The 27,922-nt window shown below is 39.4% G+C and overlaps 1 protein-coding gene across 2 annotated transcripts; it reads right to left on the bottom strand.

The window, feature by feature from the left end:
• Positions 1 to 58: 58 nt before the first annotated feature.
• On the bottom strand, positions 59 to 27,550 carry LOC140314113 (stromal interaction molecule 1-like). Of its 2 annotated transcripts, XM_072392171.1 has the most exons (14): positions 27,390 to 27,550; positions 26,233 to 26,365; positions 23,027 to 23,157; positions 20,408 to 20,522; positions 18,855 to 18,966; positions 18,240 to 18,355; positions 12,997 to 13,174; positions 8,804 to 8,981; positions 7,936 to 8,103; positions 6,628 to 6,728; positions 6,226 to 6,455; positions 5,314 to 5,394; positions 4,643 to 4,706; positions 59 to 3,887 (listed from the first exon to the last, which is right to left on the bottom strand). In XM_072392171.1, exons 2-14 carry the CDS (start codon positions 26,351 to 26,353, stop codon positions 3,377 to 3,379), a joined length of 2,106 nt encoding a protein of 701 aa, XP_072248272.1. In that variant the 5' UTR covers positions 26,354 to 26,365; positions 27,390 to 27,550; the 3' UTR covers positions 59 to 3,376. The 2 variants fall into 2 exon arrangements, with proteins under 2 accessions (XP_072248272.1, XP_072248271.1); XM_072392170.1 differs by lacking the exon at positions 5,314 to 5,394.
• Between the last annotated feature and the right edge of the window lie 372 nt (positions 27,551 to 27,922).

Here is a 27,922-nt window from a genome sequence, read left to right as displayed (position 1 = left end):
AGGAGGAAACACCCTTTGCTTATTTTTCTAACAGGGAAGCATGCATTGAAAAAGAAGCTTTTAGTCTTTCATTCAAAATTGTTTATTGCTATCATGCAGGAGTGCCATCAAAGTCTAGACCACCACAGTAGATGCAAAATTATCATTTTCTCTGTACAAATATACTGCATGTATTCATAAATAGAAGCTCAAAATGAAGAGGAGGAAAGTTGGGTAGGGACTTGAGAGCTAAAGCTGATCCACTCTTCTAACCCAATATAGGTTCCGTTATGACAGTTGACATGCATCAACGTTACAGTGCATTAATATACAGGGAGCAGACAGACACACACACCCACATGTACACTCATACCTTCAGGTGGCATTAACAATTTACAGCTGTCGTGCAAAAAAGGTACAAATGACATTTTAAAAAAGTACCAGTAGGAAATTTATATCTTTTATCTGGCTTCTGAAAAAAAAACAAAAAAACAAAACATGTCTTATACATCCCATCCACCTGTTACATTTTGAGGCTGGGGGAGACGGATTGTGTCTTCTGCAGCACTTTTTGGTTGTTCATTCATCAGGAGCACCCTAAGCGTACTGGCGTCCCTACTACTTTAGAAATCACCTACAACTACTGATGCATAGTTCTTTGCTTAAACGAAGCAACTGACATTAAAACTGGCACAAGATTCTTTGTAATAATCTGAGGATAGCAAATTTCAGTAACAAATGTAAACATACTGTACTGATGATACTGTTACAGGAACAATACCCATGGACATTCAGCATTTAAACCCTGGACATACAGTACTGTGTATATCGTGCAGATCCATCATGTGTAAAAGGGATTCAAAGATTTGAACACACCACATATACAAAGGCCTCTGACAAAGATAGGAATTTGGCACTTTTACACAAATGGTCTTTTGCCTCCAACACTTGAGCCAAGTCTTTCATAAAAAAGTTACCTTAAGCGGTTAGAACTTTAACATTTTTATCTTAAACGGAGCAAATTATTTTCCTTGTAACATTAGCCCTTACAAACACCCATCCTTCACTGACAATCTGCTGCGCAGCTTTTCTTGTCCATCTAAAACAGAAAAAAACAAAGCGCAAGATACCAGAAGCCAAGTCCAAGTAAAGCAAATACAGATATTTGCATGGATGCATGTTGTAATAGTTTTACAATAGTTGCAACATTTAAAAGATTGGGAATTGGTGTTGTGCTGTTGCCGAACAGGTTCTCATCAGTTTTCTGTTCAAGATTTAAGGTACGTGTTCGAAATCGTAAATCTCATAACCCGGCAATAAAGTATTCAAAGTGAGAAAAAAAAACAAAAAACAACCCCTGTCCCCAAGCAGTAACATAAGTAGACCTATCATGATGCATTAGCATCGGGCTGGGCAAATATATACCCCCAGCTGTCATGACCAACTAGCTGAATATCCTGCCCCTGACGGGGAAATGCATCTTCCCTGGATGTCGACGCTTGTAGAACTTGGGCAGTCTACAGAGATGGCGATGTAGATTCAAAGAGTTGAGAGTGAAGATGAAACACTTAATCAGAGATCTTACAGGTGCAACACCCAGCTCAGAGAATCCGAGTCAGTCTTGGATTGAAAGGCCAATTTAACATCTTGCATCAGGGTCGTTAGAACACTGAACGTACACATGCTAAGAGGATTTACTCATCCTCATGTCATTTTCTGAAAGTGCTGCACCTCCTAGAACCAAGTGGAAGTGGATGTCCGATGGTTTGATTTTGTGCAGCGCTGCTCTGATTGAGCACCACAGACAGGTGGGGTTCACAGATGCACTACCGCTCTTTTTTTAGTAGCGAAATTAATACTTGGTCTTTCCAATTGCCAATGAATACTCTCACCGTGAAAGCACTATACAACTTAACTATAGTGGTAACCTAAGTCCACATCCACAAAGTAACTGTATTTAATAACTGCAGTGGACCATTTGTGATTTCACACTGGAGCAGTCTGGTTTATTCAAAATTAACTCAGCTCGGTTTGCTTTGCTTGTACGGTTTATTTAAGCTGGTCTAAGACCCGTCAATCAGCATCTCAGAGTAATACTCTTTTACTCTTTTTTAATACTTAGCAACTGCTTTATCATTTGTGTTTGGCTGGATGTTTAATAACATTTTCGGTGATGTGACAATGACAGATATTTATTTCTGCTTTACTGAGACTTTAAACCTTCACCCTGTTCACCAAATATTAAATGAAAAACTATGGGATCGGATTTTAGCTGCAAGTACCTAAAAAATACAACATAACCATTTCTTTTTTCTTTTTTTTTTTTTTTTAAACATATACAAGTTAGGCTTTCCTTGTCAAAGGTGCATCTTAAATGTTCAAATTCAATACATGGTCCTATACCAGTTAGCTGTTATGAAGTCCCTTGTATTTTCAGATTTTCTCCAAGAAACAGTATTTAAGTTCATTATCAAATGAAACAAGTTGCTAGACAAAGCTGGATTTTTTTTTTTTTTTTTTTTTTTGCAAGAGACAGATGAGACATGCCCCACTCTCCCACAATTGCATACACTAAAGGCTTAGCATTAAAAACTCAAAGCAAAATGGTTAATGTTGCATTCTGATTGTCCTTCTTTAACGTCATGAATTGTGCTTCCTGGGTTGAATCTAATCCACTCACTTTTGGGACAGTCAATCACATCCATTAGCTGCTATTTTGATACTGTATTCAAGGTGGTAACATGTTTTGACAGCCAAAGGAGAAGCTCCGGTTCCTAAGCTACTACTGCTTGATGTTCCACTAAATGTGTCCTTTACTTTACCTACAGAACAGAGGACAGAAAAACTTGTACCCATCAATAAAAAAAATAATAAATGGGAGGAAAACAACAACAACAAAAAAAAAAACAGTCCTCATTCACTTTGGATTTGTAGGATTGGTGGTTAGGTAGTGATCAAAGTAACATCAAGTGTTTTCTAAGCAGATTAGCGACAAGAACAAGGCAAACACTGAGAGCATTTGAGTATCAGTCACACCAAAGAGAAGACATGCAAGATGTAATAGATTGTCAAACAAGAAAGAAAAACCCAGAGGGAGGAATTTTTGACTGGCACAATTTCCTGCAGGAATAAATAATACTTAACATTCCAATATACAGACCTGCCCGCTCCCCACATATTTAACATCGACTGAAAAAGCAGATAAAGCCAAACAGTTGCTCCCGCGGTTTCTCACAGTAGGTGTTGTAACCTACAGAAAGATGCAATGGCAACGAAATATGCCATCCTTTGACCATAAATGAACCCCAAAAACTAAAATAAAACAAACAAAAACAACAATAGACCAGACGGAGAAATACAGTCAAACAGCTTTGATAGCCTTTAGTCCTTGTAGCTCTTATTTCCTCTGTTTCTTGAAGATCTTGAAGGTGTGTTTCTTGCGGCTGGCAGTGGAATCTGTGTCTTCTCCTGTTGAACCGCTGTCTTCCTCCAGAGGGCTCTTCTTGGAAGTCAGCTGTGGGATGCGGCTGCTGCCCTTTGCCCCAACGACCGCCGTTTGCCCTCCTGTAGGTGATGGTGTTTCCGGTTCAGTGGAGTTAGGACTGAAAGAACGGGAGGACTCTGACAAGGTGTTGATCTCTCCCAAGCTGGGAGACTTCTCCATACCGTAAATCTCCTTCATGAGTATCGGGCTGTCGGAGACAAACTCTGCAGCACCTCCCTCATGAATGCGGTTCCCTCCATTGGGGGTATGAGCGTGCAGTGAGACTGCATCATCTGCCCGGCTGGACAGCCCGTAAATGAAAGAGGTGGGCTTGATAAGGTGGCCTTTGGAGCTGTAGGCAGACAGACGATCACCAACTTGGGAGAGAGACAGCGAAGAATCGGAGTCGGAGCGATTTAGGTCCCTGTGATGGAAAGAAATACACAAATTAGATAAAATAAGAGGAAAAAACAGACCAAAATAAAATTCAAAGAGGAACTCTTGCATGCTTGGGCTTGTCTGCACAATGCCTGCAAAGCCACAAATACACCAAGCATTGCCTGGATAGTGGAACTTCAGACTTGTTAGTTGTTAAGGACAAAGGACACAAGGAACACTGTAAGTGGCTGAAAATGGTAAATGCTGCATGAGGTGCGATGAAATTAAAGATAAAAGAAAGTGATGACAAAAATAATGTAAAGGAGGTAGCTAGGCTACAAGCGTGAAAAAAAAAATTTAATTACAGCCGGTAGTGAAGAAAAACAAGAAAAACACACCCACGCACATGCGAAGAGTGTGGAGAAAGACGAATACCCGAAGCTGTTGCTGCACAAGGAGTGCACTTTTGAGACATCTGAGAATGAGAAATCAGGAATGGAGTCCATGGGCTGGAAAGAAGCATGATATATATGGGAGGAATGATGGGCTAACCCAGCAGCCACGGAGCTGGGTAAGCAGGAGGAGGAGGAGGAGGAGGAAAGGGATGGCACGGACTGAGGGTTTGGGTTGGAAGTACAGATGACTGAAGGGTGGGAAACAGCAGAGGAAAGAGGGGGCAGAGGAAGACAATCGAGCTGCCCAAAGGAATGGCTGCGTGACTGCCTAAATGTAGCCTTAGACCTAGATGGATAGGGAGTACCCTCTCCCTGCTGCCCCGTGAGCAGGGAACTCTCTACCAACCTCTGGGAGCCCATGGCCAACTGGGGGTCAATGTGGCGTTGGCGCAGAGACATCATACTGGGAGCTGTTGGCACAAAACGACAGCATTATTAACAGCAAATCGTGAATCAAAGTCTTACAGATAAGGCGAGACCAAGAGGGGAAATTAGTGGAAAGACATCCATGTGTTGGGATACATTTATCTTGCTTTAACCATTATTTAGTCATAATTTCCACCCACCAATCTAGCCTTTGTACTATACATCATTAATGCATTGCAACATAATCCCAACACTTGCTTTATCTCTCCTCCTAACGAGGAAAAATATCAAATCTAACTAAACAGACTATTTTCTTTCACTTAAAGGAAGACAATGTTCAGAAACAATCTGTCCTTTTATGAAAGGCAGAGCATGTTTTAAATAAAAGGCAAAGGGAGAAAACCAGAATGGGAAGAATGCAAGGGTGCTCTGGGTGGTGACAAGATATAGAGGAGTACGTGTGACCAGGAGTTAATACGGCAAGATCAGGGGAGTTTGGAGATGAACGCAACATGGAAAGGTTTCCTTTCCTTCTCAGCTGTGTTCATCTGCAGCCTACTGCTAGTTAAAAAGTATAAAGGTTCTGTGAAGTTTTTAGTTAAAGAGAGAGACAGACTGAGGACTGAACTGGGGCATTATTAAATAGCCAACCAGGATATTTCCACATGGGCTGGCAGTCTGAAGAAATGGACCACAGGTCACTGGCTCGCCGCTCCAGCTGTAGGTTGCCATCTGTAGTTAGGCCAATGAGACGGTGTTTGGAAGCCAAATGGCAGAAAGGTGGTGGAGGGAGGGAGGGGGGTGAGATGGAAGGGGGTAATTAATGTTGATTTTAAAAAGGCTCACTCACTATTCCAGCTGGAAAGAAATTCTGAAGTACAACTTCCAAGTCAAATATAGTGTAGAACCAGCACATGGCTACGGCTAACAGCTGAGTGGTTTTATTGACATGAAGATGCATGAAGAGTTCACCTAGTAATTCTGCAATGAAATTGAGTTTTATGGATTATTTTGTATCTCACAATTAGTTTAAATAGGAATTTGAGAAATAATGGCATAAGACACATTTCCTTTGTTGCAGCAATTTGACAAAAATCTATTTAACATGTTTGAGGCACATAAGGACACAACCACTACAAATTGCCTACACAAAAAAATTTGTTCTCATCAAGAATTGTATTTTTCTTGACAGATCAATTTCCAGAGGCAAAGTCACAGAGGTTTTCAGTCTCAATAATTCACAGAGAATTATGTAAACACTGTAATCCAAAAAAGAAAATGATTAACAAAACTCATTCAACTGGAATTGTGTGTAAAAAATACAAGACAATTACTTGAATTTACATCATACAAAATCAACACTCATTCAGTGATAGACATTTTGAACGCAGACTTCCTCCATCACCAGGGAGGCCACGAAGACAAATTCTAGTAAATGTTGCGTGAACAGTCTAAATTCTCATGTGGGTGGATTTTTAGATTTCCCCAGCAGGGTCTTTGGGTGAACAGGGATTTGTTTGCTAGTCCCCACTGAAAGGCCCACAGATTCGGATGAACCCTTACATTGCAGGCTTCCAGGCAAAATGCCCTCGTCCAAGTCGTCCATGTCATCAGACATGACAAAGTGCTGGGGTGTGGCTCTGCCGCCCACAAAGCTGGGATCGAGATTGAGGGACGTGGCCAGTGAAGGAAGGCCTGGGTTGTTGACGATGGTAAAACCTGTGAGGATCTCTATCTGCTGCCAGCGATGCAGCCTCTCCCGCAGAGCAGCTGTCACCTCACCAAGTGCTTGTCTATGAAACAAACAAGAATGTAGGGAAAAAGAAAGGAAGATGAGGGAAAAAATTGACCTTTTTATGATCACTGTACAGACAAGTAGAGACAAGTTCTCTTTCTCCATTTCATCAACAAAAATACATTCACATATCTTTACATATTCTGTTTCACCGTTACAGTCCGACTTACTTTGCTGCTAATATTTTATGGTCCACATCGTCAAGGGAAGAGCTGTGAGCCACATGGAAAGTCCCAAAGAGAGTGTTCCTCTTTTTCTTTATCTTCTCTGCCTGTAAGAGACCAACGTTTTTATTTTTGCTGTGTAAGCGTACTGTGCCCGGGAACAGAAACTGTCCAAGAATTCACTAAGACGAAGAAAATTAATCAGATTACATCAGACTGCTTTCATTTAGAGTGCGAACCATAAGTTGGCAAATTATTATTAACCATAAGGCGCCAGTTTGTCAACCCATCAGAACATTTCCTGGTTTTTGTTGCTAGGAAGACAATGAAATGTGTTCAGCTCTGTGATTGGTGGATCCTCCATAGAATTACCGCAGGTGACAATATAGTAATGCAATGAGGGATCTATGTGAAATGACAGTTAAATTGACCAATCTTTCCCAGAAAAAAAAAGGTGTGTTACAATATTGCATGACAAGTTCCACCTGCTGAGGGATCATGAACCACAAGCTATCCGAAGCCTTTTCTGTGCAAGTTTTAACTGAAGAAACGCTCAGAAGATCAGAAGACTAGTCAGCTAACATCTTGCTCACAATAGCAGCAGTGAGGAAGACATTGTCGCCAATCTATTAGCTGTGCAGGTCTAAGGATTTGCTTTTAATGCAAAGTTGGAGTTAATCATTAAAAGCAGACATACACCAGGCTGAACTTGGCAAAAAATACCAAGGCTTTTGTGAAGCATTTCAACTCTACCAGCTCTGCAGAGTACTCCTGCATGAGCGGATCTACTTAAGTGTAAAAGCTTTACTGCTGGGATTGTTTGCCATTTGGAAACATGGGTTTTCCAATTTGAAAAGAAAAAAAATGTATCCAAGTCAGCCCATCACCATCTGCTTACAAGTGATGCATCATTAAATGGTTCTTCCAACTGCTTTCATTCCAGTTGCTGCATCTACTGTTTTGTAGTCTGTGTGGAACTTTATTCAGAGAAACAGCACTTATCTTAAATCAATGATTAAATGACCAAGTTCTCTGTGCACCTTTACCGTAAGTAAAATGACTGGATCTGCATTTTCCCTGAAACATGAACAGTTTTGCGTTTGGAAATGACACTATTTCTTAATTACACTGCCTTTCTAAATTACACTACTTTTGTTACTGGACAATCATGAAAAGGAGAGGAAGTTTTACTATTTTTTTACAAATAAAAATGACGGAACATGGGTCAAAGGGTCTGGGACTGTCTTCATATCAATGCAGTAACATTAAACCTTCAACAGGAAGCCATTTCCTCTTAGGTTTTTACATGCTTACCCCTTCTTTGGCCATGAGGAGCTGCCGTTCAGCGTTTTGCTTCTTGATGTTGTAGTACTGCACCTCAACCTCATGGGTGAGCTGCAGCCACTTTTGAAGAGACTCTGGTGGTGACCAGCCACTTCGTGACTCCAGCTCCTTCTCTGCTTTCTTCAAAGCCATGCGTACCTGCAACAGAGTTCAAACATTTGGTTACAGAAACACAAACAGACGACATCTAAAATGGCACAATTATGGAATTCTATTTCTAACATTTTCTATATCTTAAAAGAAGTGCTAACTTTACATAAAACCTGAAAATATGTGTGAACTTATTTGCATGAAATCTTACATTGTACTAAAATAGATAAAGACTGTAGAAAATTATTTTCTTGCTTTCTGTATGTGCAGTATTAATAAGATATATAAAAATATATCATTTCTACATCATTTTTTTCAAAGAAATGAAATTCCTTCATAAATTATACAAGAATCTAAATATTTCAATACAGCATATAACTGATGTGTTTTAACACTATCTACTCAAAACGTGATGACACTTCAGACACAGCTACGGTTAAGGTATTGCATTAAGACTTCATAAATATGAGTGTAAACCAAATAAAGAGTTACTGGTCTGAAGTGCCTTGTAACTAAATGCAATCCCAAAGCCCTGTATAGCTTCAATTGCTCGATTGGCATTTGGAACAAGAGCATTAAAACAATAACATGTCATTTTGATCACCTCTAATGGACAAAGACCTAACTGGGTGCATTTATACCACAGCTAGTAAACATATGGTACAGATGCCATCTTCAAAGTTTATAAAACTCCAGTCACATCTGAACATATGCCATGTTTAGATGTCACTGGTCAGTGTGTGCGTACCTGTTCCAGCTCCTCTTCTGCATACTTTTGGCGGCTCAGTTCATTTTCTGTGCCTTCACGCAGGTCCCTCAAACGCTGGGCCTCTTGCTTAGCTGCGTTTATCTCATCCCTCAGTTTCTGCTCCAGGTTTACCTTCTCTACTTCGACCGTGCGATGCTCTTCCTGGGCAATCTGTAGCCTGGGGATAGGGAAACATCGGGGAAACTGTTATCTTTATTTTAATCTGGTCTTGGATGCAAGTCATCAGTGGGTGCTTTCTAAGGCTAAGAAAAGTAACCTAGTTAGTTGGTGCCAGTGTAGTTGTCTATGGACAGACGGGTAAGCAAAAGCATGTGGCACTAATGTGTGGAATGTAGGCATTGCATCAGACATACATCACCGGAAACAATGGCTAACATCAAGAAAGCAAAGTACCGTGGTCAGCTGCTAGGCAGTTCACAATAAACCAACATCAGAGGGAGCTCAGCTAAGAATGGGAACAGCTGTCACTATGTAACTTTAGAACAGCACAGTGTGACACCCCATGCCCCTGTAGTATCCTGAGTGTATGTGTTGGTTTCTGTGTGGGATATTTTTACACATACATTTAGAAAAAAAGAAAAAGCTTGCCTTCCATGGCTTATCATTTGTGTTTGAACACACACAGTTTATCACAACACAAACTATGAAATGACTTTATCCACATCTAACAAAAAAAATTAGAATAAAAAAGTAAGAAAATTGTATGTATAAATGTACTTCATAATCTACATGAACTACATAAACATAAACTTGACATTGGGCCTTCAGATAATAACACCCCCCATGGGAAGTATGGACCCAACCCAAAGAGTCACTGGTCTGGCTCATTAATCAGAGGTAAACATGTTAAAATTAAGCTAAAATGTTAGAAAATAAGTTGTATATTTTCATTATCGCAAAGGTAAAACCACCTTTCAGTCACTAGGGAGCAGCACGTTTCCCCAGTTACACTGAAAACAACAGCCCAGGCAGACAAATGAAAGCTGATCCAGAACACTAGCTATGGAAAATGTGGCTAGTTGGCACTCCTGCTAATGCTTTCGACCCTGACCTCCACTTCACTCTAGCAAAGATTTAAAAGCATTGGTGGAGCCACAATGTTCAGCAAAAAGATACCAAACGCTGTTCAAACTAACCCGCTTTACTAACAGAACCAATATTAATTTAGCATTAAGCAGGAAATGTTAACGTTATTATATTCGTGTTATCTTAAACAAGCTCACATGCCAAATAACTTCTGAAAGTCTGTCACGCACAATGTCCTTGTCACGAGTCATTTTTCAGGATGTCTCTCTGCACACCGCACCCACATCCAAATTTGGGGGAACTGGCAATAAGACCAACATGTTAAGCGGTCATGCTTATCACCATCAGTGAGACACAGGCTGTGTCAAACCAGGTTGTAAAAGGCACCAAGGAAATCCTGCTCATGTCAAAGCCTCTGCTCACTGCCTCCCAACAGGGGAAGCCATGTTTGTTCCAAGCTACTTGATACCACCACAGGATCTGCTTGAAGGTATGGAAAGACAGCAGCTGGCACTGGGGATCAGGAAGAAAGGCAAGGCTACAGACAGAGGACATACCAAAAGATGCAAGCGTTTGCCTGCAAGTCACTAATTCACAGTTTATGGCTGTAAGATGGCACTTTGATTATATATTTTAAAAAGAAGTGCAAATCCTCACTGTAATGAACAAGCATTTCATATGATCAAGCTTTAGGACATGTAAGCTACTTCATAAGAAACATACAAGACTTTTGTCTGTCCTGTCTCTGAGCTCTTACTCCACAGTTAAAGTTTGAATGCACTCACGTTGCTGCAGATAAATTATACTGCAATGCTGAAACATTGGACACAATTTGAGGGATATGAGCAGAATGCAGTGCCTGCTCTGGTCGGGGTACTTTAGGTGAAGCTCCAAAACACTAAAACAGATTCTAACAAGGTATCTCAAGCAGTTATGACATAATGGGGTATGTGCACAGCATACTAAATGCCTTTGTTTGCTGATATTTCACAAAATGTACTCAAGTTTGAATGTGAGCAATTAGCCTCGCTAGAGAGATATATCAAAGTCCACTTAAAAACTGGTAGAGACGAGGGTTAAAATGATCAAAATATACCCCAACTGAGCCAATGCTCAGACTGGCCTGGCAGTCTAACAGAGGGACACTGAGCGTATGATTTGTCACCACTGTAGCAGTCAATGTCTCCGTTGCTCAGTATAGAATAAGCTCGCTCCTCAGAACACATCTCAATACGCTCACTTCAGCTGGTTAAATGTAGTCTTATCAGGATATTTGCTGTTCATCAAAGGATATCGAGATAAGTTTCAAAAGTCTGTATCCTAAACAGCCAGTTGATACGAACACCAAGTCTTGTGGGTCACAGAGTAGAAAGAGTAACGCTCATTTGTCTCTGTTCAAAGTCTCCAAGAATCAAGCCTTGAAGAGCCTGTCACTGCTCCTTCCTCTGGTCAGGGAAAAGGCTCCTCACTTGCTTTTAATCTAACAAAACATGACATCCCCAGATTCAAGTCTTTGCAATTTGGCCCTTCTTTGATCTGTTCTACCTGTTGAGCCTAAAGTTAGAGGTGTTTTATCTTTAGGTGTCTTTTCACCAAAATCAACAAACTGCCACTGAGCAATAACTGTCACATTTGACTCTTTTCTTCTGCTTTCAAATTCCTTGACCTTTTCCCAAATGGAGCCCATGCAGTGAGGTTGAGACTTCGTGTTAAAACCAGCAGATGACCATTAAAATTCCTGTCTTCACTGTGTCAGGCTTCATTTAATCATGCAAAAGCTGCAGCTTCAGATTTCTAAATGAATTCTATGTTAATGTGTTTGTAGTAAAGGCAGGTTACAGTGCATGTTCTGTAGTAACTGCTGGTTTTAATAAAAAAATACTTCAAAGAACAGATGACTAAACGTTAATAAAACAAATGTCACTTTATTATCAATGATGACTTTTATGGTACTGTCCCTGCACTTTGTCCTTTCGAAAGCTTTAAAAAAAAAAAAGAAAAAGAAAGACTGCATGAAATAATTGTTTGATCATCTTTTGAAGAGGGAACGGTGGGTGCTTTGAAACACATTCTTAAAATTCCTTGAAGAAATAACAGAACCAAAATAGTCTCATACAGTTGAGTGCATATACATATTTGGTTGTATATAGGGTGCTTTATTTTCTAATAAAGCTCAAAAAGACCGTGTCTTTGAACAGATGATGTCAATCCATCACACCTGTACAATATTGTTAACATCTTGCACAGTTGTGATGCTATTGTGTTGCCTAAATGTGGCCTCAGAAAGACAGTTAAACAATTAAAAGCCACCTTTATGTGAGCTTCATGCAGTCGATGTCGCCAGCACCGTATTTTGCAGTGACACACAAAGTTCAATTTTCATATCAAGTAGCATTTGTTAGTGCTGTTCGTGGCAATTGTTGGTCACTGTGTGCAATATTTTAGAAGAAACTGGTCGAACAGATTAAAATCCAAAGGTCACCCGGTCAGTGGCTTTGATCACCACTGCCCAAAGCAAAGCTCTCTGCATGAACATCAGACGAATGATTAGGACGCAATATCCACAGCTCAAATCCTGATTAGATGGACCTTTAGTGCACTCATGCTGCACAAAAAAAAATGCTGTATGTTGTACAGCAATGTTGTAGCACCAAGTGCGTAAACCAATTCCTAATCTATGGCAAGACTTTCAAATGAAGGGATTTGGACAATTTAGTTCTGTAGACATGTACCATTACACCAAAGAGTGTATCCAAACAAAACAAAAATGACCTTATACTGTCTAATTCATTTTAATAAGGACGTCCTTCAGCCAGTCACAAAAATAAACAGACAACCTTATTTAAGGTCACTTGATTGGCTTAACTAAGGGGGTTAATTCAGTGAATATTTGAGGTTAAACATTCAAAGGTGCCAGTCTAAGAATGGCTCAGGTTGATTATTGTTTATAGGTGATAGAGATGGTTTTAAATCTATCTGAAGCAGTGAGTGCTGAACTTTAGACAAAATGTGTGTGTATAAATGTTATCAAATCAAACTATAAGATGCAATACTGAAATTTAAGGAAATGTAAAATCAAATAGAGAGCGTTACAGTTGTTGTAGAGTGCAACAGTTTGTTGTGTGGGTGGTGGAAAAAACCCTCACTTCTGTTGTAGATCATGCAGACTCTGCTCAGCCCTCTGCAGGCCCTCCAGGTCCTTCATGGTCTTCTTCATGTGGTCCTTTGAGTAGCGGTTCTGTATGTAGGCAAACCAGCAGCCACCCATCCCTATGACTATTGACACTACTAGCATGAAGTCCTTCAAGTGGTTATGTCTATTCACTAGTAGAAAGGGAAAAAAAGAAAGAAAGACAAGTTACATTTCAGTCTAATAATATCCAGAACAATCAATACAAAAACCAGATCAGATTAATCAACAGTATATGTAGCAACAGCAAATGTATGAGGGCCATGAGACAAAGCTGTCGAACAACCTCACACGGATGTGGTGTGAGACCTGAGCTTGGCATAGTCATACTGCAAATGTTGTGAAGTGACACAAATAGAAGAGTCAGTAGCACAAGTTCAGGTTGCGGTGAGAGGGTCTGAATGCAAAAGACCACGATAAAGGCAGCTTAACACAACCTATTTCAGTCAGTAACAAACGCTTGTACTCTGCAAAGAAAACCAAACAGGGGAACCTCATTTTTAAACTAAACCGTAGCTGATTTTTGTTTGAACAACAATGTTATTATGGTGATATGTGGTCTGAATAAGAGATTCTCAGCTACCTTAGATCTCACCAGCTGGAAAGCAACCTCTCCATTTCTAAGAAGCTTTAAATGAGAATCAGATCACCTTTCAACTTGACACAAAGGCCTAAATTAAATCCACAGTCATGTTCAGCTTTAATAAAGTGAATTTGTGATTTGGAAAGTCAGAGGAACAGCATGCATGCAGCACCTGACACAAACCCTGTCATTTGGCCTTGTTAGTTACTTGTTGAGGCACGTTTTTTTTCTTGCAAAACCAACAAGGGAGTGCGCAGGAAAGAGATGTCAAAACCAGAACTTGTACTTCCTGGAGTGAGACAAAAGACTAAGGTATACTTTTAGATGCCACAGATTAGGTCATGAGGAAATGCAGCTTGGAAGTATAGTTCTTTACTAACATGCACCTCTTTCTGCTCTAAATAAAGATCATCCCATGCCACCCTGTAAGCTACATGTTTTACTCTCTAGCTTGTGATCTCATCAGAATTCAGGAAGTAGGGCAAGCTGTGGCTGTTATTTTACCACAGCTACTAACTGAAACGTTAAATCTACAAGGTAGATGTACACTACTGCTCTGCTGTCCTTGTAGTTCAGCAATGTAAGAAAAACACAACTGCACTTGGACTGCAGATCATCTGATTGGCTGCTATATGCAGATTATTATCTCTTAACCACAATATGCATAAGTCCGCAAAATGAGGTCACAGTATTCAGCTGGCGTGCATGTCTCCTTAATCTCTCTTGGGTTTGCAGCAGTGTGCATCATTAAATTAAATACTGAGCATTGCCTCTAAGATGCTTAATGCTACCGATCTCTTATTTATCTGTCTGTTATGGAGCCTCTGATGGAAAGGGCCCAGTCTCCCTTTGTCACAAGCTGTGCTCTTAGAATAGTTAGCAGGGCAGTATCTGCAGATATCAATGGTCAGGAGGGGGCATAAAAGATTAATAAGACAGATGTATTTCGGGGGAAGACCTTTTCAGGCTTTGAAGGTGAGGTATAAGATTTCAAGATAAGATGAACTCTAACAGGGAGCCAGTACAGGGAGGCAGGGCACGGGGAAATGTGTTCATGACTTTTGTCCCGAGAATGAGCGATTGGGTTGATATCACCACGATGTTAAGACAATAATTTGCTCGCCAGCCAATGGCCAATACAGATTGTTTTTACGTTTCTTTTTTCTTTCTTTGATATCAGTGAAACAAAATACGCATTTAAAAAAAAAAAAAATGAAAGTTAGTATTTCAGCCCTTCATTACACTGTCACATTGAGTGTGCACATATTCTTTCACACAGATTTATTAACCAACCTTTATTATAGCTTTTCACATGAAAATAAATTCTTTGTGTTAAGAATAAGTTTCAAAAGCCCTTTTCGCCTGGTAAACCATCATGACTTTTCAGTACTTGATTGCCCAAACAAACGTTCTTGTGAAAGATAAATTGCCTGATTTTTTTAGATTGTAAAAAGCAAGACTGAACGTGTTTGACTTGACTTTCAAACCTAAGAGTGTGTCCACATGGAGCTTTTTTCTGGTACTTGGAAGCGCTTGTTGCCTGCATTTCACCGAAAAGCACTGATACAGCAGCTGCAATCTTTTTTTCTTTTTTAGAGCCATGACAACATCAACATGACAACACATTTGCACTTTGCATTTGAATTAATTTAAGACTATTTGCCCAAATACGCTTAAACACAGTTAAACACGGTCTATTTCATAATGAGCAGCAAATGGAGAACACTTGGCCTCATACAGAGAACTTGATGAGCTCGTCTCTCAACTAAGTCTGACAACGTGTTGAGGCATGTCGGTGACACAATCCGTCGATGATATCAGTACAATGAAAATCAAGGTCTTGGGTAACCTTCTTGTTTTAACAAAACATTTCAGCTTTGTCGCCATCACATCACAAATGGGAAACTTTTACCATCAGCATTTAATGTGATTTGGTCATTTAATCAATCTGGACAGCGGGCTTTTCTTTGTTCTGATATTTCTGTCTTAGCCTCTTTGTTTGGAACAGAGACATAGTGGGAACAAGTTTATCTCCCATTTTCCTGGTTACCAGGGAAACAGTTTCTGTTCATATGATTGGTTGCTTGAGAAAAAAAAAGAAAACATCCGTGACAACATCGGTGATTTTCAACTTTGTGTGCTCTGAGTGGCCGGACAAGAAAAAGTGGAGAGCTCTGAAGAAAAGACAGAAGGTGCAGCGTTTCTCACATTAAAACACAGATTCTGGCACTGTGTGGACACCAGCCCTAATGGTAGAATAAAATATTACTCCTGGAATCCTTACAGTCTTTGGTGATACTATTTGAAAGACTGCCAAGATGTAGGATTTCATGACACTTGGCAGAGTTTTATTCCAGATCTGGATCAATTTCTCTGTAATTGCAAGATAGTGCGCTGGCCTTGGCAGAGAACTTCGCTCTCTAAGAAACGTTCAAGTTGTTCTTACAACATCTCTCGACTCAAAGTGATTTTCTACAACACGCAATAAACATGTTAAATCCCTGCAAGAACTGCCATCAACAGAGCACAAGTGACATTTAATGAGCAACAAATCTGGAAAGAGCATAATCCCAATATGCCGGGGTTAATAATTACACAACTGTCTGCTATTTTTGGCTTAACCTATTGTAATGTGCGTCTTAAAATGCTGCTGCTCCACACAGTCTGCACTATTAATGGTAACCCCTTGCTTTGAGAGGCTGTCAAAGCCAGACGGCCCTTGCTAATGTCTTTCTTTTAGGTTCGACTAACAAAACAACCACAATAGCATGTGCCAGACACAGAGCACTACACACTGTGCAATCTTTTAGCAATGCAAATGCTTGCGTTCTTTAAGGACCAGATGAGCTCTTTCAGTAATCCTTTTCCAGATACAAACACTTTCCCTTCATTCTTAGCTGTTCTCCAGCGTAGAATACGGCCATTAAGTTTTTTTGGAAACTAAAATATCCTTTACAGCTTGCATCAGAGGTCTAGTGATGGAAAATGTCATTTAATAATTACAGAATAACAGGGTATCTTAAAAATAGATAGCGATCATTTTAGCAGGGTTATTCCGAATGCACTGATGGAGCTAATATACAAAAAAATAACCTCAAAATCTCAAGCTCCACATACAAAAGCTGACACACCCTAACCATTGTGGCAGTAGCCTCAAAGATGAAAGCCCCTGAATGCAGAAATTGGAGCAGTGATACTGGAAAGGCAGAGGAAGAGAGGTGTGTTTATTTGTCTCAGTACGCAGAGGGATGAGTCTTGAATACAGAGCAGTGCAGTCCAACCCTATCTCACTTCTTTAAGCACCGAATCTGATACAGGAGCTAACAGCTTGGCTTTCGTACAGATTAAAGATGAGCTGGCTCAAGTAAATGAATACATCAGAGTATGAATGATGAGCAACGAGATGAATGGAAAAGTTGGTGAAAAATGAAAACTGTGCCAACAGCTGTCTCAAAACTGCAGGCAGATGTTTCACAGTTTTCAGTTGACAGATTCTGACGAGGAGTTGCAGCAAGTGGCGAGTTTTTTTGTTCCGAAGTTTTGCGTCTCTTCGAGTTTGCCGACCTGAATCATTTTCAGTTTCAGACACAGTCGGGACAGAAGCAGAGGCTTAGTTTTCGCTGCCGCTTTTATGGCCAGTGATTAATGTGAAGACAGAGACAGTGATGCCGTCTCTCACATTCAGACATTACACATCGAGTAATATTCCTCAACACAACATGTATTCCACATGCTCCTCTGGGACACCGTAGCTCTCGGTATTTGGTTTCTGAATAAGCGCTGCAGCCTTCAGTCATTTTCTGTATTATTTCATGTTGAAATACAATTACCAAATCAGCAACTAAATCTAATTCAATGACTCAAAGTGGTCTTAAAATAGATGCTTCCTCAATTGGAAATAGCAAAGAAATATCTTTACAGGACTGTATTATGAGTTTATGTCCACGGCGCATAAACAAACTAAAGTTAGTTTGATTTATATTTTCATCTTCAATTACTGCCACTAATGTTTTGTTCCAATCACATTAAAACTGAATAAGTAGATTAAAACATTGATGTATCATGACAAAGCACCGTGATTATAATGAATACAGCAAACTCTTTTCACCTCTGCTGCGTTTTTAAACATGAATGTGCACTGAAAGTCAAAATGAAGGATTTCTTGTTTAATCCGTTTCCAAAATGAGTCTTTTCTCATTCACAGTGTACCCGCTTTATTCAAAGTGAGCATAACCCAGAGATGATTAAATCAACTAATCAACTGTTCTAGAACAAGCGATAGATACATCTTGCAGTTGGTCAGTAATAAAAAATAAAAATAAAAAGCATGTGCATCTGGACCAGTATCTTAATAAAATAGTGGCAACAGAAAAACATGTAAACTATTTTCTGGGCACGAGAAAGTATTTCAGTCTGTCAACAATGCTAAGGAAGATTTCATTAACCCAGTGCGACCTGGTGTAACATGTCATTCCATATTCAGAAAGCTCCTCAAAACATAAAGAGTTCATCTATACCCTACTCTTGCCGTGGTTTTGAAGTATCTGGAACTAACCAATGACAGCACAAAGCAGAGCTGCGACACAAACTGAAAATAAATAAATAGCTTCACATACTCAAGGGCGCTCCAAAAAGCACAGTGTCCAAAGACTTGAGCTCCAACTTCTTCACATGGCTGCGATCCAAAATCTTCAGAATAGAGAGTGTCAGACTGGTGTTCCTTACAGCAAGCCTGAGAGAGAGCAGACACATGTTCATCTTACAGGATGTAGGAAGAAATAGCAAAGGGTACAATCCATTCTGAGCTCTGTGTAAAGTGATCCCTTCACAGATCTTTCTCATCCAAACAAATCATTCTTAAAGCATTAATGGTTATTAAATACACCAATTGTGACTTAATAAAAATGGGAGGTTGGCATTAGTCAAGACTGGTCCACGGTTATCAGAATAAAGATTTGGATGATTTGGTGGGAAAAGAGCAAAATTTGAAATCTAAAATACTTTTAATTGCCGGCACTATAAAGTTGAGGTATAAAGAAGGTAATTAATGGTATTATTGGTATTGGCATTATTCTCCTACATCCCCATTGCCATGACTTAATGTTTCATTTTTTTCCAGTACAAAATATAATTCCCCTTATGAAAGCTGAAAGTTATTTGTCACTAGAAGCTATTTTTGCCTTGATGCAAAGCAGGTTGAAGTCACTGAAATATGACATGAGATCTCCTACCTTGGCATAGCACTTCCATTGAAACTCATCTTGCGAAATGCATCCACGTACTGTGGAAGTTCAACGTAGGTGATGAGCCATTCCACCACCTCGTCCACTGTCCAATTATACACTGAGGGACAAAGAACAAAAAGAACTCAGGAAAAGCTATATATTTTCTTTTTCTTTTTGGGGCAAAGCAGCAAGTCAGCTGACCTCAACTTAACTAATCATGTGTTTGACTCGCTTACCAGTCTGAAGGCAAAAGTCCCTTAAACGAGCAAAGAATTCAAGATAGCTTTAATGCAGGCCTGCAGAGCATCTCCAGACGAGACACTTTGGGCTGTCCACCTCAAAAACGCTGTCTACTACCAAAATAGTACATTCAGTTCACTTCAATTTAATTTAATTTCTTTAGTGCTAATTCACAAGAGAGGTTTTTCATGAGACTTTGAGATTAATGACATACAATCTAATTTAATCAATTTGTTTTCATGCAATGCCAAATTCATAAGAAAGCCAACAAACCACACTGAATCTTCAATTTGTTTCAACTAGCAATCATCAGCATATCTTAAACTAAATCCGAGAGCGAACAATAGTCTCACTGACTTTGAAGATTTTAAAACTATTGTTCAAATAAACAGTTATAATCTCAACTGATGTGTACATACAGCTCGACTACATACGACACCCAAAATTATCTAAAGAGGTAGCCTACAGAGTAACATGCAATGGTCTATCCAATGTAATTAATAAGAAAGGCATATTTGCTCCCCAGCTCTTTGGCAAAGAGTCAAAAGTGGGTTGTCTAGTGTTCGTATGTTGCTCTTGGCTAAAACCTCCAGAGCTTTGTCAAGAACCTGCAATGCAGTTAGTCAGCACTACAAGCAAAAAGGAAGCAAAAGAAATTAAAGAGGAAAGGGTGTGAAAAGACAAGAGTGCCAAGCATGGAAAGAGCTCAGGAAAAGAGCTCTCTGATTAGAAGACAGACCATCCACACAGATGGTCAGAACAAGGGAGAGAGTGACTGTGAATTCTGTGCTGACAGATTCAATGATGTCCACTTTACGACTATCTGTCGCTGATAAGAAGAGTTTGCCCAACATGGAATCCCAGGAACTGCATTGTTCCTTTGTTAAGAGGGATGTTTACACAGGGGTAAATGGCATTAATAGTTCTAATGTCACTACATAAAAACACATTTCTATTAACTGGTTTGGTGCAAATAAACTAGGCCACATATCACTGTGGGAAGGTTGTGTTGCAGGCTACATTACACACCGATGTAGCTTAAAGTTCATGTTATCACTCAAAGCTTTTTACCTTCAGAACTTAACTGCCAAAGGCATTTTCATCTCCATTTATTTACAATTTTGTTACGCTAAAATGTGCTTTATTATGTGTAATTTGACATGTGACGCGTGCCTGGTGAAACAAAAACTCTCAACCCGTCAAATGGAGTGTCTCATTAAAGATAACGTAGGTATTAAAAGGTAACAGTTTGGAACATAACTTAGACTCAAAGATGGGGAGAAAACCCAAAAGACAGGTCTGTTTGTGCTTCAGAGTACCTTCAGAACCCTTCCACGCGTTCCACAAGTCCTCCACGCTGATGAACTGGTCATCGCCGTGGAAAGTGTTGTGCTTGGCCTTGGGGTCGTGATAGTTAAGATCCTCTCTGAGGAACTGCAGGACGACAAAGACGTTTCCACATCAGCAGAAGTGACATAAACGAGGCTCAAACCCTGCGCTGAAATCCAAAGCTGAAAAGGCACCTGAGCGGGGTTTGATTCATTGAAATGTGGTGCTAACATCTCTAGACAGAGTTAAGAATTGGATTTGCTGTGAGCACTTTGACCTGTTTCACCACTGTGGTCTTTATGAATCTCATAAAGGATTGTGTGTGTGTGTGTGTAATACCTTCACTTACTGTGAAAGTCACAGCAATGACAAATATCTAAACTATTAATAAAGCAGATATTGTCTACGATGTTTCACTCACTATTCAGTTGTCTGGAACAGCACAGAACGTCATCCTCGCGCATGTTAATAGTTATTCAACAGCATGTAATGATTATCGCTAACTAAAGGCCAGATTGTGACACAATGAAACCCAACAGAACTGAGGAAATTAGTAAGTTTTGCAATCTTCAAGACGGCAGTAGTCTTTTCTTCTCTCTTCTTGATACATTTGTGCAACATTCTAGTGATCAAGTGTCACCTTATGCAACTAAAGCACTTAGAGCCCTCTCATTGTTCTTTCTTTAACAGCCTCAACTAATCAACAGAGCTACAGCTTTTAGTGAAGCCATCAAGAAAATGACCAGAAAATACTTGAAGAAGCTCACGTACTTTGCCAAAATAAGAAAGTACACAGGTCAAACATAAAAGACAGGTGACTAATTAAAAAACAACAACACACACAATGTCTTATATTGTTTAAATAAAATGCTATCAACTTTCAATATAATCGAAGAACACCAAGCATGTTGAAACAGCTTTTGTTTTATTCAAAATGTGGTTACACTTGCTAAAACCACTGGAAAAAGTACACTCCCTATGATAGCAGTTTGCCCAAAGTGCTCTGGAACCACAGTGCATCCGGTGCAGTAGCTACTGTGCCACTACCTCCCTGGAGACGAGCCTGGAACTACGACAACATGACGGCATGGCGTTACATGGTGTTTTGAAGGCCGTGTTGCACAGCAGTTTTTGCCAATCATGACTTTCATCACAATTCTGTTTATTTGTATCTAAAAGGTTTTTGCACAACTGAACCTCTGCATATGCACTCATATTCAAAATGGGAGTTATAAACAGCAACCCCTTATTACAATATGTCTCTCTGTGCAACTGTGTGATAGACCGTTCATTTAGACAGTCAAATGACATTTTGCACTGACATTCTCAGTCACCTGAAAACAAGTTCCCCTTCTGTTTTTTTCCCCGAGCATTACACTAATGTACAAGCATCATGGTCATCAAACGCGTGCCGTCAACTGTAATTTCCATCCCCATTCAGTAACGTGTTCCCTGCAGATCTAAATGCAGATATCCCCTCACTTACTGTTCCTATTGAAACATGAACCAGTTGAGCAGTCTTTCTGACTAAAGCTCATGTAATCCGTGTCTCAACCATGAACTCTTGCCACCTTAACATAAAACTAGATTCTACTTTTGTTCCCAGTAGAATGGTAGTTGTCACCTGTTGGACAACGATGGCCTACTTTACTGTGGGCTAAACCACTCACGAGGTCTTTAAAATGTGCCTCACCACACATGCAGCACCCCCACTGAAGCAGTCATGCAACATGGGTAAAAGACAGTAATAACTCATGATGCTTTTCTTTCTGCATAGCTTGTTGTAGGTGGATTTCACTACAGTGTGGAGAGGTTGTCTGTACTGCAGGCAAAATATTTGACTCATGAAAATAAATTCACTGGAAAATTAACACGACCTGTATGAGGCAAGATCTGAGGCTTATTCTTGAAGCCAGATGTATTCTTTGATCTTGGTCGTAACAGAATCATCTCTCCTCTTTATCTAATTACAGTGCGGTAACCAGAAACAGGAACATTTTCATTCACTGTATCAAAAAGTATCATTCTTAGCCATTTCCCAGCTCAAAATCACTACCTTTAATGAGTGCTCATTACACTACACTTAGGGTTTCTCCTTAAAGGTATTTGCAAGTCAGCAGTTTCTTCACAAAGGTAAGAGGCTGCGGTAATGATATTGCCTTCTTTGATCTAGCCTAAAAAAAAACGCCAGAAAGCGAATCAAACCTAAACGAGGCTCAGATGGACTGCAGGGGCCATATTCAAGGCAAGTCCTATGTCTGAAATCCTACGGAGCTAATAACAGAGCATTGAACAGAAATAGGTGGTAGTGCTGTGCTTTCATAAACCTTCACGCAACATGAAAGCCATTCACAACAAGACTAAACATTAATTTAATCTATGATTTGAGAGAAACCTCTGAAAAAAGTGCTCTGGAGTACAAACACTGAAATCCCAGATACTTAAAGCGCTGCCACAGAGACAAAGCCTTAGAATGAGAAATTTACAGTCATGACATCTTTAAAGCTCTTCAGACTGAATGAGGACACCCTTTGTAGCTGTAAAAAGCAGAATATGTGCCTTCAGTGGATCATCAGCTCTTGTTGAGGACTTCTTAGTTTGGTACTTACTCCGTCTGTCTCTGCAACGTCTATGTTGCCGTTTGCGTCATCGTCCATCTGCTTATGGATACTACGGATAGCTTCAAAGCTGAGAATGGCGCTCTCATCCTTGCATAGAGGTTTATCGATGCGACAAAAATCTGGTGGAAAAACAGAGTCATGTCAAGAAATTGTTCAAATTTGTCCACCTACAATCACGAAAACAAATTAAGATTAGAGAATGTTTTACAATGTGCAAATTCACCAAATCAAACACTTAATTTGACAGTTAAGAAAAACTTAAAGAACTAACATGAACAACTACTGCAATGCCACAAATGCTCCTGGCTTCTAATCTTTTTGTGGCTGGTCAGAAAATGCCCTCTGTGCAGCTGCCCTCACTAAACCGCTCTGTCCTGCTGAAATAACTGAACTGCAAAATTCCTTGGCTGCAGAGAAAGTGCTGTTTATATAAGGCTTTTTACACAATGTCCTAATGTTACCAAGTATTGTCTGACTGTATCTGTCAGAAATGTGTAGACTAAAGACTGCCAGACTTATTGTGTAGACTAAAAACACATCATGTCTTAAAGCCAGATCGGTTTCATATATACATTTATCCTCAGTTTGGATTCCACCAGTTTATTCAATGCAAAAAGGGCTTTTTGATTTTGTTTTTTGAAGGCACAATTTATGTGTAAGAATATTTGCAAATAGGGTTTCACAATTAATTATAGACAACTGAGAAATGCAAGTCTTTCAACGATGTCCCCGTCTGCCCACTGCGTTGTCTCTTCTGTACTTCCTGAGGGACTGCGACTCCTCTGCTACAGATCAGATAAATCTACTACTCCCATAAAGAGGAAACCATCTTCGGCATGTACTACAGACACCCAAGAGTTATGTCAAAAGCCATGACAGGCGACATGGGATATAGCAATATGTTTTAAGTTTCAACTCATTGTTATCCAGGTATATTTGCAAAAAAAGTGACCAAAAGGACTTCTTTTACACTATTCAATTCTTATCAAGTCCATTGAACTCTGAGCTTTGTTTAAGCTTTTTGTTCTGCAGCTGCTGTCTTTTCCTACACACCTGGTGGTTGAATAAAGCTACAGAAGAAGTATATGTCAAATACAGTAGGCCTTGTTGTGCATTTTACTGCATTACACCCTCAAAAAAGGAAGATGAAGGTCAGGGATGATGATGACGAGTGCAGCTTGTCCCTCCAACATAAAACAATAGCTTACATTTCCTTACTGAATCTGAGTCTGTGTTTTTCAAACAACCAAAGGGAAGGAGTATTTGTATTAAATTTTACTCAACACAACACTAGTTTGATTAGATAAAGTGTTTCATTCAAGTTCAATGTGGTTTGGTTTAAAACTTGGGGCAGAACTTCTCAGGCAGTGATTGCTTACAGCGTTGCCTGCATCATTATGCAACAATATGTCGCAGCATTGTACCAACATGACCTCACTTCCCCTTTATAAAATGATCAGGCTGTGGTCCACAAAACTTTACTGATGCTGTTTCTTCATTGGTCACGGCCACCGACATAATTGTGTATAATAAATTGAAGGCATTTGGGTTGCATTGAGCTGGAAATTACAGCTTAATGTTTCCTCTCACTGATGTACTCATATATATATATATATATATATATAGATATAAACAAATTATATCTTTTCTTTCAAATAAATTCCAAGAACAAGCTATTTTGACAAGTAGGCTTAAGGCTTAAGGCTTAAGAGTTGGAGAGACAAAACCATATAAAACACATCACCGATTATAATCCGAAACACTTTCCGTTTCCATTACTGTATACTTCTCTAAACCTTTTTGTCGTTGGCCAATTGTGCCCTATGTGAAACTACTAACCAAAACCAGGAGGGCTGGATGCACACAGTGAACTTCCGTGTAGTGCAAAGTTAATTTTTGAGCCACAGCTTGCAAGCTTTTCAGCCTTTGTAAACCTGCACAGCCACATACCACAAAAGCAACGACTTATTCACTGTGTTAACAAAGAATGACAGTCAGCAAAAAGTCTACAACCTGTAACATTCTCAAACGCCAAAGCTGGACCTTTTTCTCATTTGGCTTGCAAACCTCGGGAGACATGAGATATTTACATACCAGTCAGCCTGATTTTTTTCTTCTTTTTTTTGAGCTCAGGTTACATAAGCTATTCTGTGTGCCTGCATTTAGATGACGATACACTCCAGAACTTTGCCACCTCACAACTGCAACAGTTACCATCTCATATCGCCATTCAGGATACTCGTAAAGTTTTGGCCTCACTACCATATGAAAAACAAATATTCTTTTCACACTGTGGCCTATTGAAACTACTGGCAGCAATAAATATATTTCAAGTATATTTTAACTACTGTGTGAGTGATTTAGGTGACATATGTTCAACAGTTCTTACAAAGAGCTCATCTGTACACGTTAGCAGTGTTTTGTTTTTGGAAAAAACTAAAAAATTAACTTTGCAAATGCAAAGTTATATAAATCCAAATGACTATTTTTTTATTTATTTTTTATAAAATCAGCTATTTTTTGGATAAACGGATTGAAATTGTTACATTAGCACACTTTAAAAACCCGGAGTTTTAAGTGTAAGTCCGCTATTGACACCCATACAAAGTCACTTCCCAGACGGAGGCAAGTAATCTATGTAGTTTATTGTTAGCTTTATATAGCTTGTTAAATCTTCATTTGTAAGTCGCTTTGGATAAAAGTGTCTGCTAAATAAATAAACATAAACACAAGTAATCATGACAGAAATCAAGAAAATTAACTACAAATAACAAGCAAGGTTCGGCAATTAAAAAAGCTTGAAGACCATTTTTAAATAATCTGCAAACATTGTGAGGGAAACTGTTGGAAAAAAATGGCTAATTTAAGATTTCTTTGAAATAGTTAAACAACTTAAACATCACTATCAGATCCAGTGGATTCTTAAAACCTCTGTCATTAAGTCTATTGAACATTAGCTCAATTACCTTCAGTCTGACTAGGTGGCTTGCTCTAAGTTGGCAGACAGGATTTAATGACAAATGCCAGCTGTACTATTCTCAGCATGGCTACATTTAGTGCATGCACAATCACAAAGATGGGGCATGAACTGTAATACTCTGTCAAACTATAGTGTGTGTCAGTGTCGTTCAAGAAAAGGATAAAGTAACCTTTGACAAGACTACAACAGGTTAAGATCATGTCTGATTACTCACCTGAAACACCGTTTTCAACAATCTGGCTATCTGATGTGGGGGGACTTTGTTTTTCAGTCGTACTTTCTCCAATGAGGCACAAACAAAAAATCCACAAGGTCATAGATTTGTGGAGCTCCATGACTGTTGCGAGCTGTAAAGGAGAGAGAGTAACTTAGAAATCCAGTCCAATTTCATAACTAACCAACTGCTTGATGTTTTAGAGCATATATGACACAGCTTTCCCAAGGGGAAAAAAACTACATTAACTGCTGGGACCCAGTACTGTAAACATATCAGTTGTACCGTCACTGCTTGACTGTTTTATCAAATTGTTTCTCATTTAGTCATTATGAGCATTATCTAGAATAGCTCAGCAGTATTTACATATGATTACAAACTGTGATATATATTATAACACTTTATATGCCTGTCTGTATAGGACAAACAACTCAAGTGACAATATTTGATAGGCCGTTTTACACACATTTCTCACATATCAAAGTTTATGACCTGATGTAAATACTATACTGCAGACAAGTTTGGATACAGTGATGACGGTGCATGAAAAAGGACCATAATAACGTTTGCTGGAGTCGACACTTGTAGTCAGGTGACAGTATTTGGTGAAATATGTCTAGTTATGTAAAGATCACTTCTGAAGTATGCCTCCTCTTCCTGAATGAACAACCGCACATTGTCGTTAGCTGGCTAAAGTCTGGTTTTAGTTCAGGAAGTCTTTAAATTCCTACTTTCTCTCTGAAATTGTAAGTTAATGCCCTTAACTGCATGCTTACAAACACTTACAAGTGGAAAAATAATAAGATCCTGACAAATGACAGCAGTCTGATCCGTCTGCGTGACTTGGTTGCGTGTTTGTCAAGCATCGGCAAGCTAGCAAGCTAAACAGCTAGGCTGACTATAGAAAATACCGAATAACTGTCAACAAAAGGGATAAACATAGCCACTTAAAACCCTCAGAGTATCGCTTTCGTGTTTCTTCAGTCAATTCACGTATGTATGGACATGCTGTATTCTCTGGAGACACTCATTAGCCACCGCTGACGTTTAGCTAACCACAAACGTTAACGAGGAGCGACTGTAGTTTCAGCTCGGATAAATGGGAATGTTACAACAGAGTCAACACGATATCGTTTTTTAACAAAAAGAAAAGTTACCTGTCATTTATCAGATCCAGCAAATCTGTAGTTTCAGCTGTGGGCCAACATCGCGGCAAATGCTTGGTCCCGCGTAGTGGAAACACTGTGAACTCAACCTTCTGTTTGAGGTGTCGGTCTTCCACCGACCAAGACTGAACCAAAAAAGCCGCAGCGAGCTTGTCTTGTTCTAAAAGAAAGGTCCAAGTAAACACCGGTAAATGTCGCCCCCTAGCGGCTGGAGTGTATACTTGATGACACGTCATTCAACTGAAGTGAGCCATCTCGCGGCCATTTGAAGCCATCTCAAGATCCAGTATTCATTCTATCTATCTATCTATCATCTATCTATCTATCTATCTATCTATCTATCTATCTATCTATCTATCTATCTATCTATCTATCTATCTATCTATCTATCTATCTATCTATCTATCTATCTATCTATCTATCTATCTTTTCCTCAAATCAAAATCAAATGTGTTCCCAGGAAATATGGTTGTTATAGTTTTGTAACTATGGACTAAATGCAGAGCTAAAGTGATGTTCAAGAA

This window comes from Leuresthes tenuis, unplaced genomic scaffold, assembly GCF_036924035.1.
Source record: "Leuresthes tenuis unplaced genomic scaffold, fLeuTen1.0.hap1 SCAF_9, whole genome shotgun sequence".
Classification (NCBI taxonomy): Eukaryota; Metazoa; Chordata; class Actinopteri; order Atheriniformes; family Atherinopsidae; genus Leuresthes; species Leuresthes tenuis.
This window is presented reverse-complemented; position numbering and strand designations above follow the sequence as displayed.

Bases quoted from the DNA above. Each gene is read 5' to 3' on its own strand.
- LOC140314113 (XM_072392171.1), bottom strand. From the start codon at position 26,353: ATGGAGCTCCACAAATCTATGACCTTGTGGATTTTTTGTTTGTGCCTC. The intron at 20,523-23,026 runs GTAAGTACCAAA...GTCGTCCTGCAG, and splicing joins ACGTTGCAGAGACAGACGGA to TTCCTCAGAGAGGATCTTAA. The intron at 13,175-18,239 runs GTATGTGAAGCT...CCTTTCTACTAG, and splicing joins GCTTTTTGGAGCGCCCTTGA to TGAATAGACATAACCACTTG.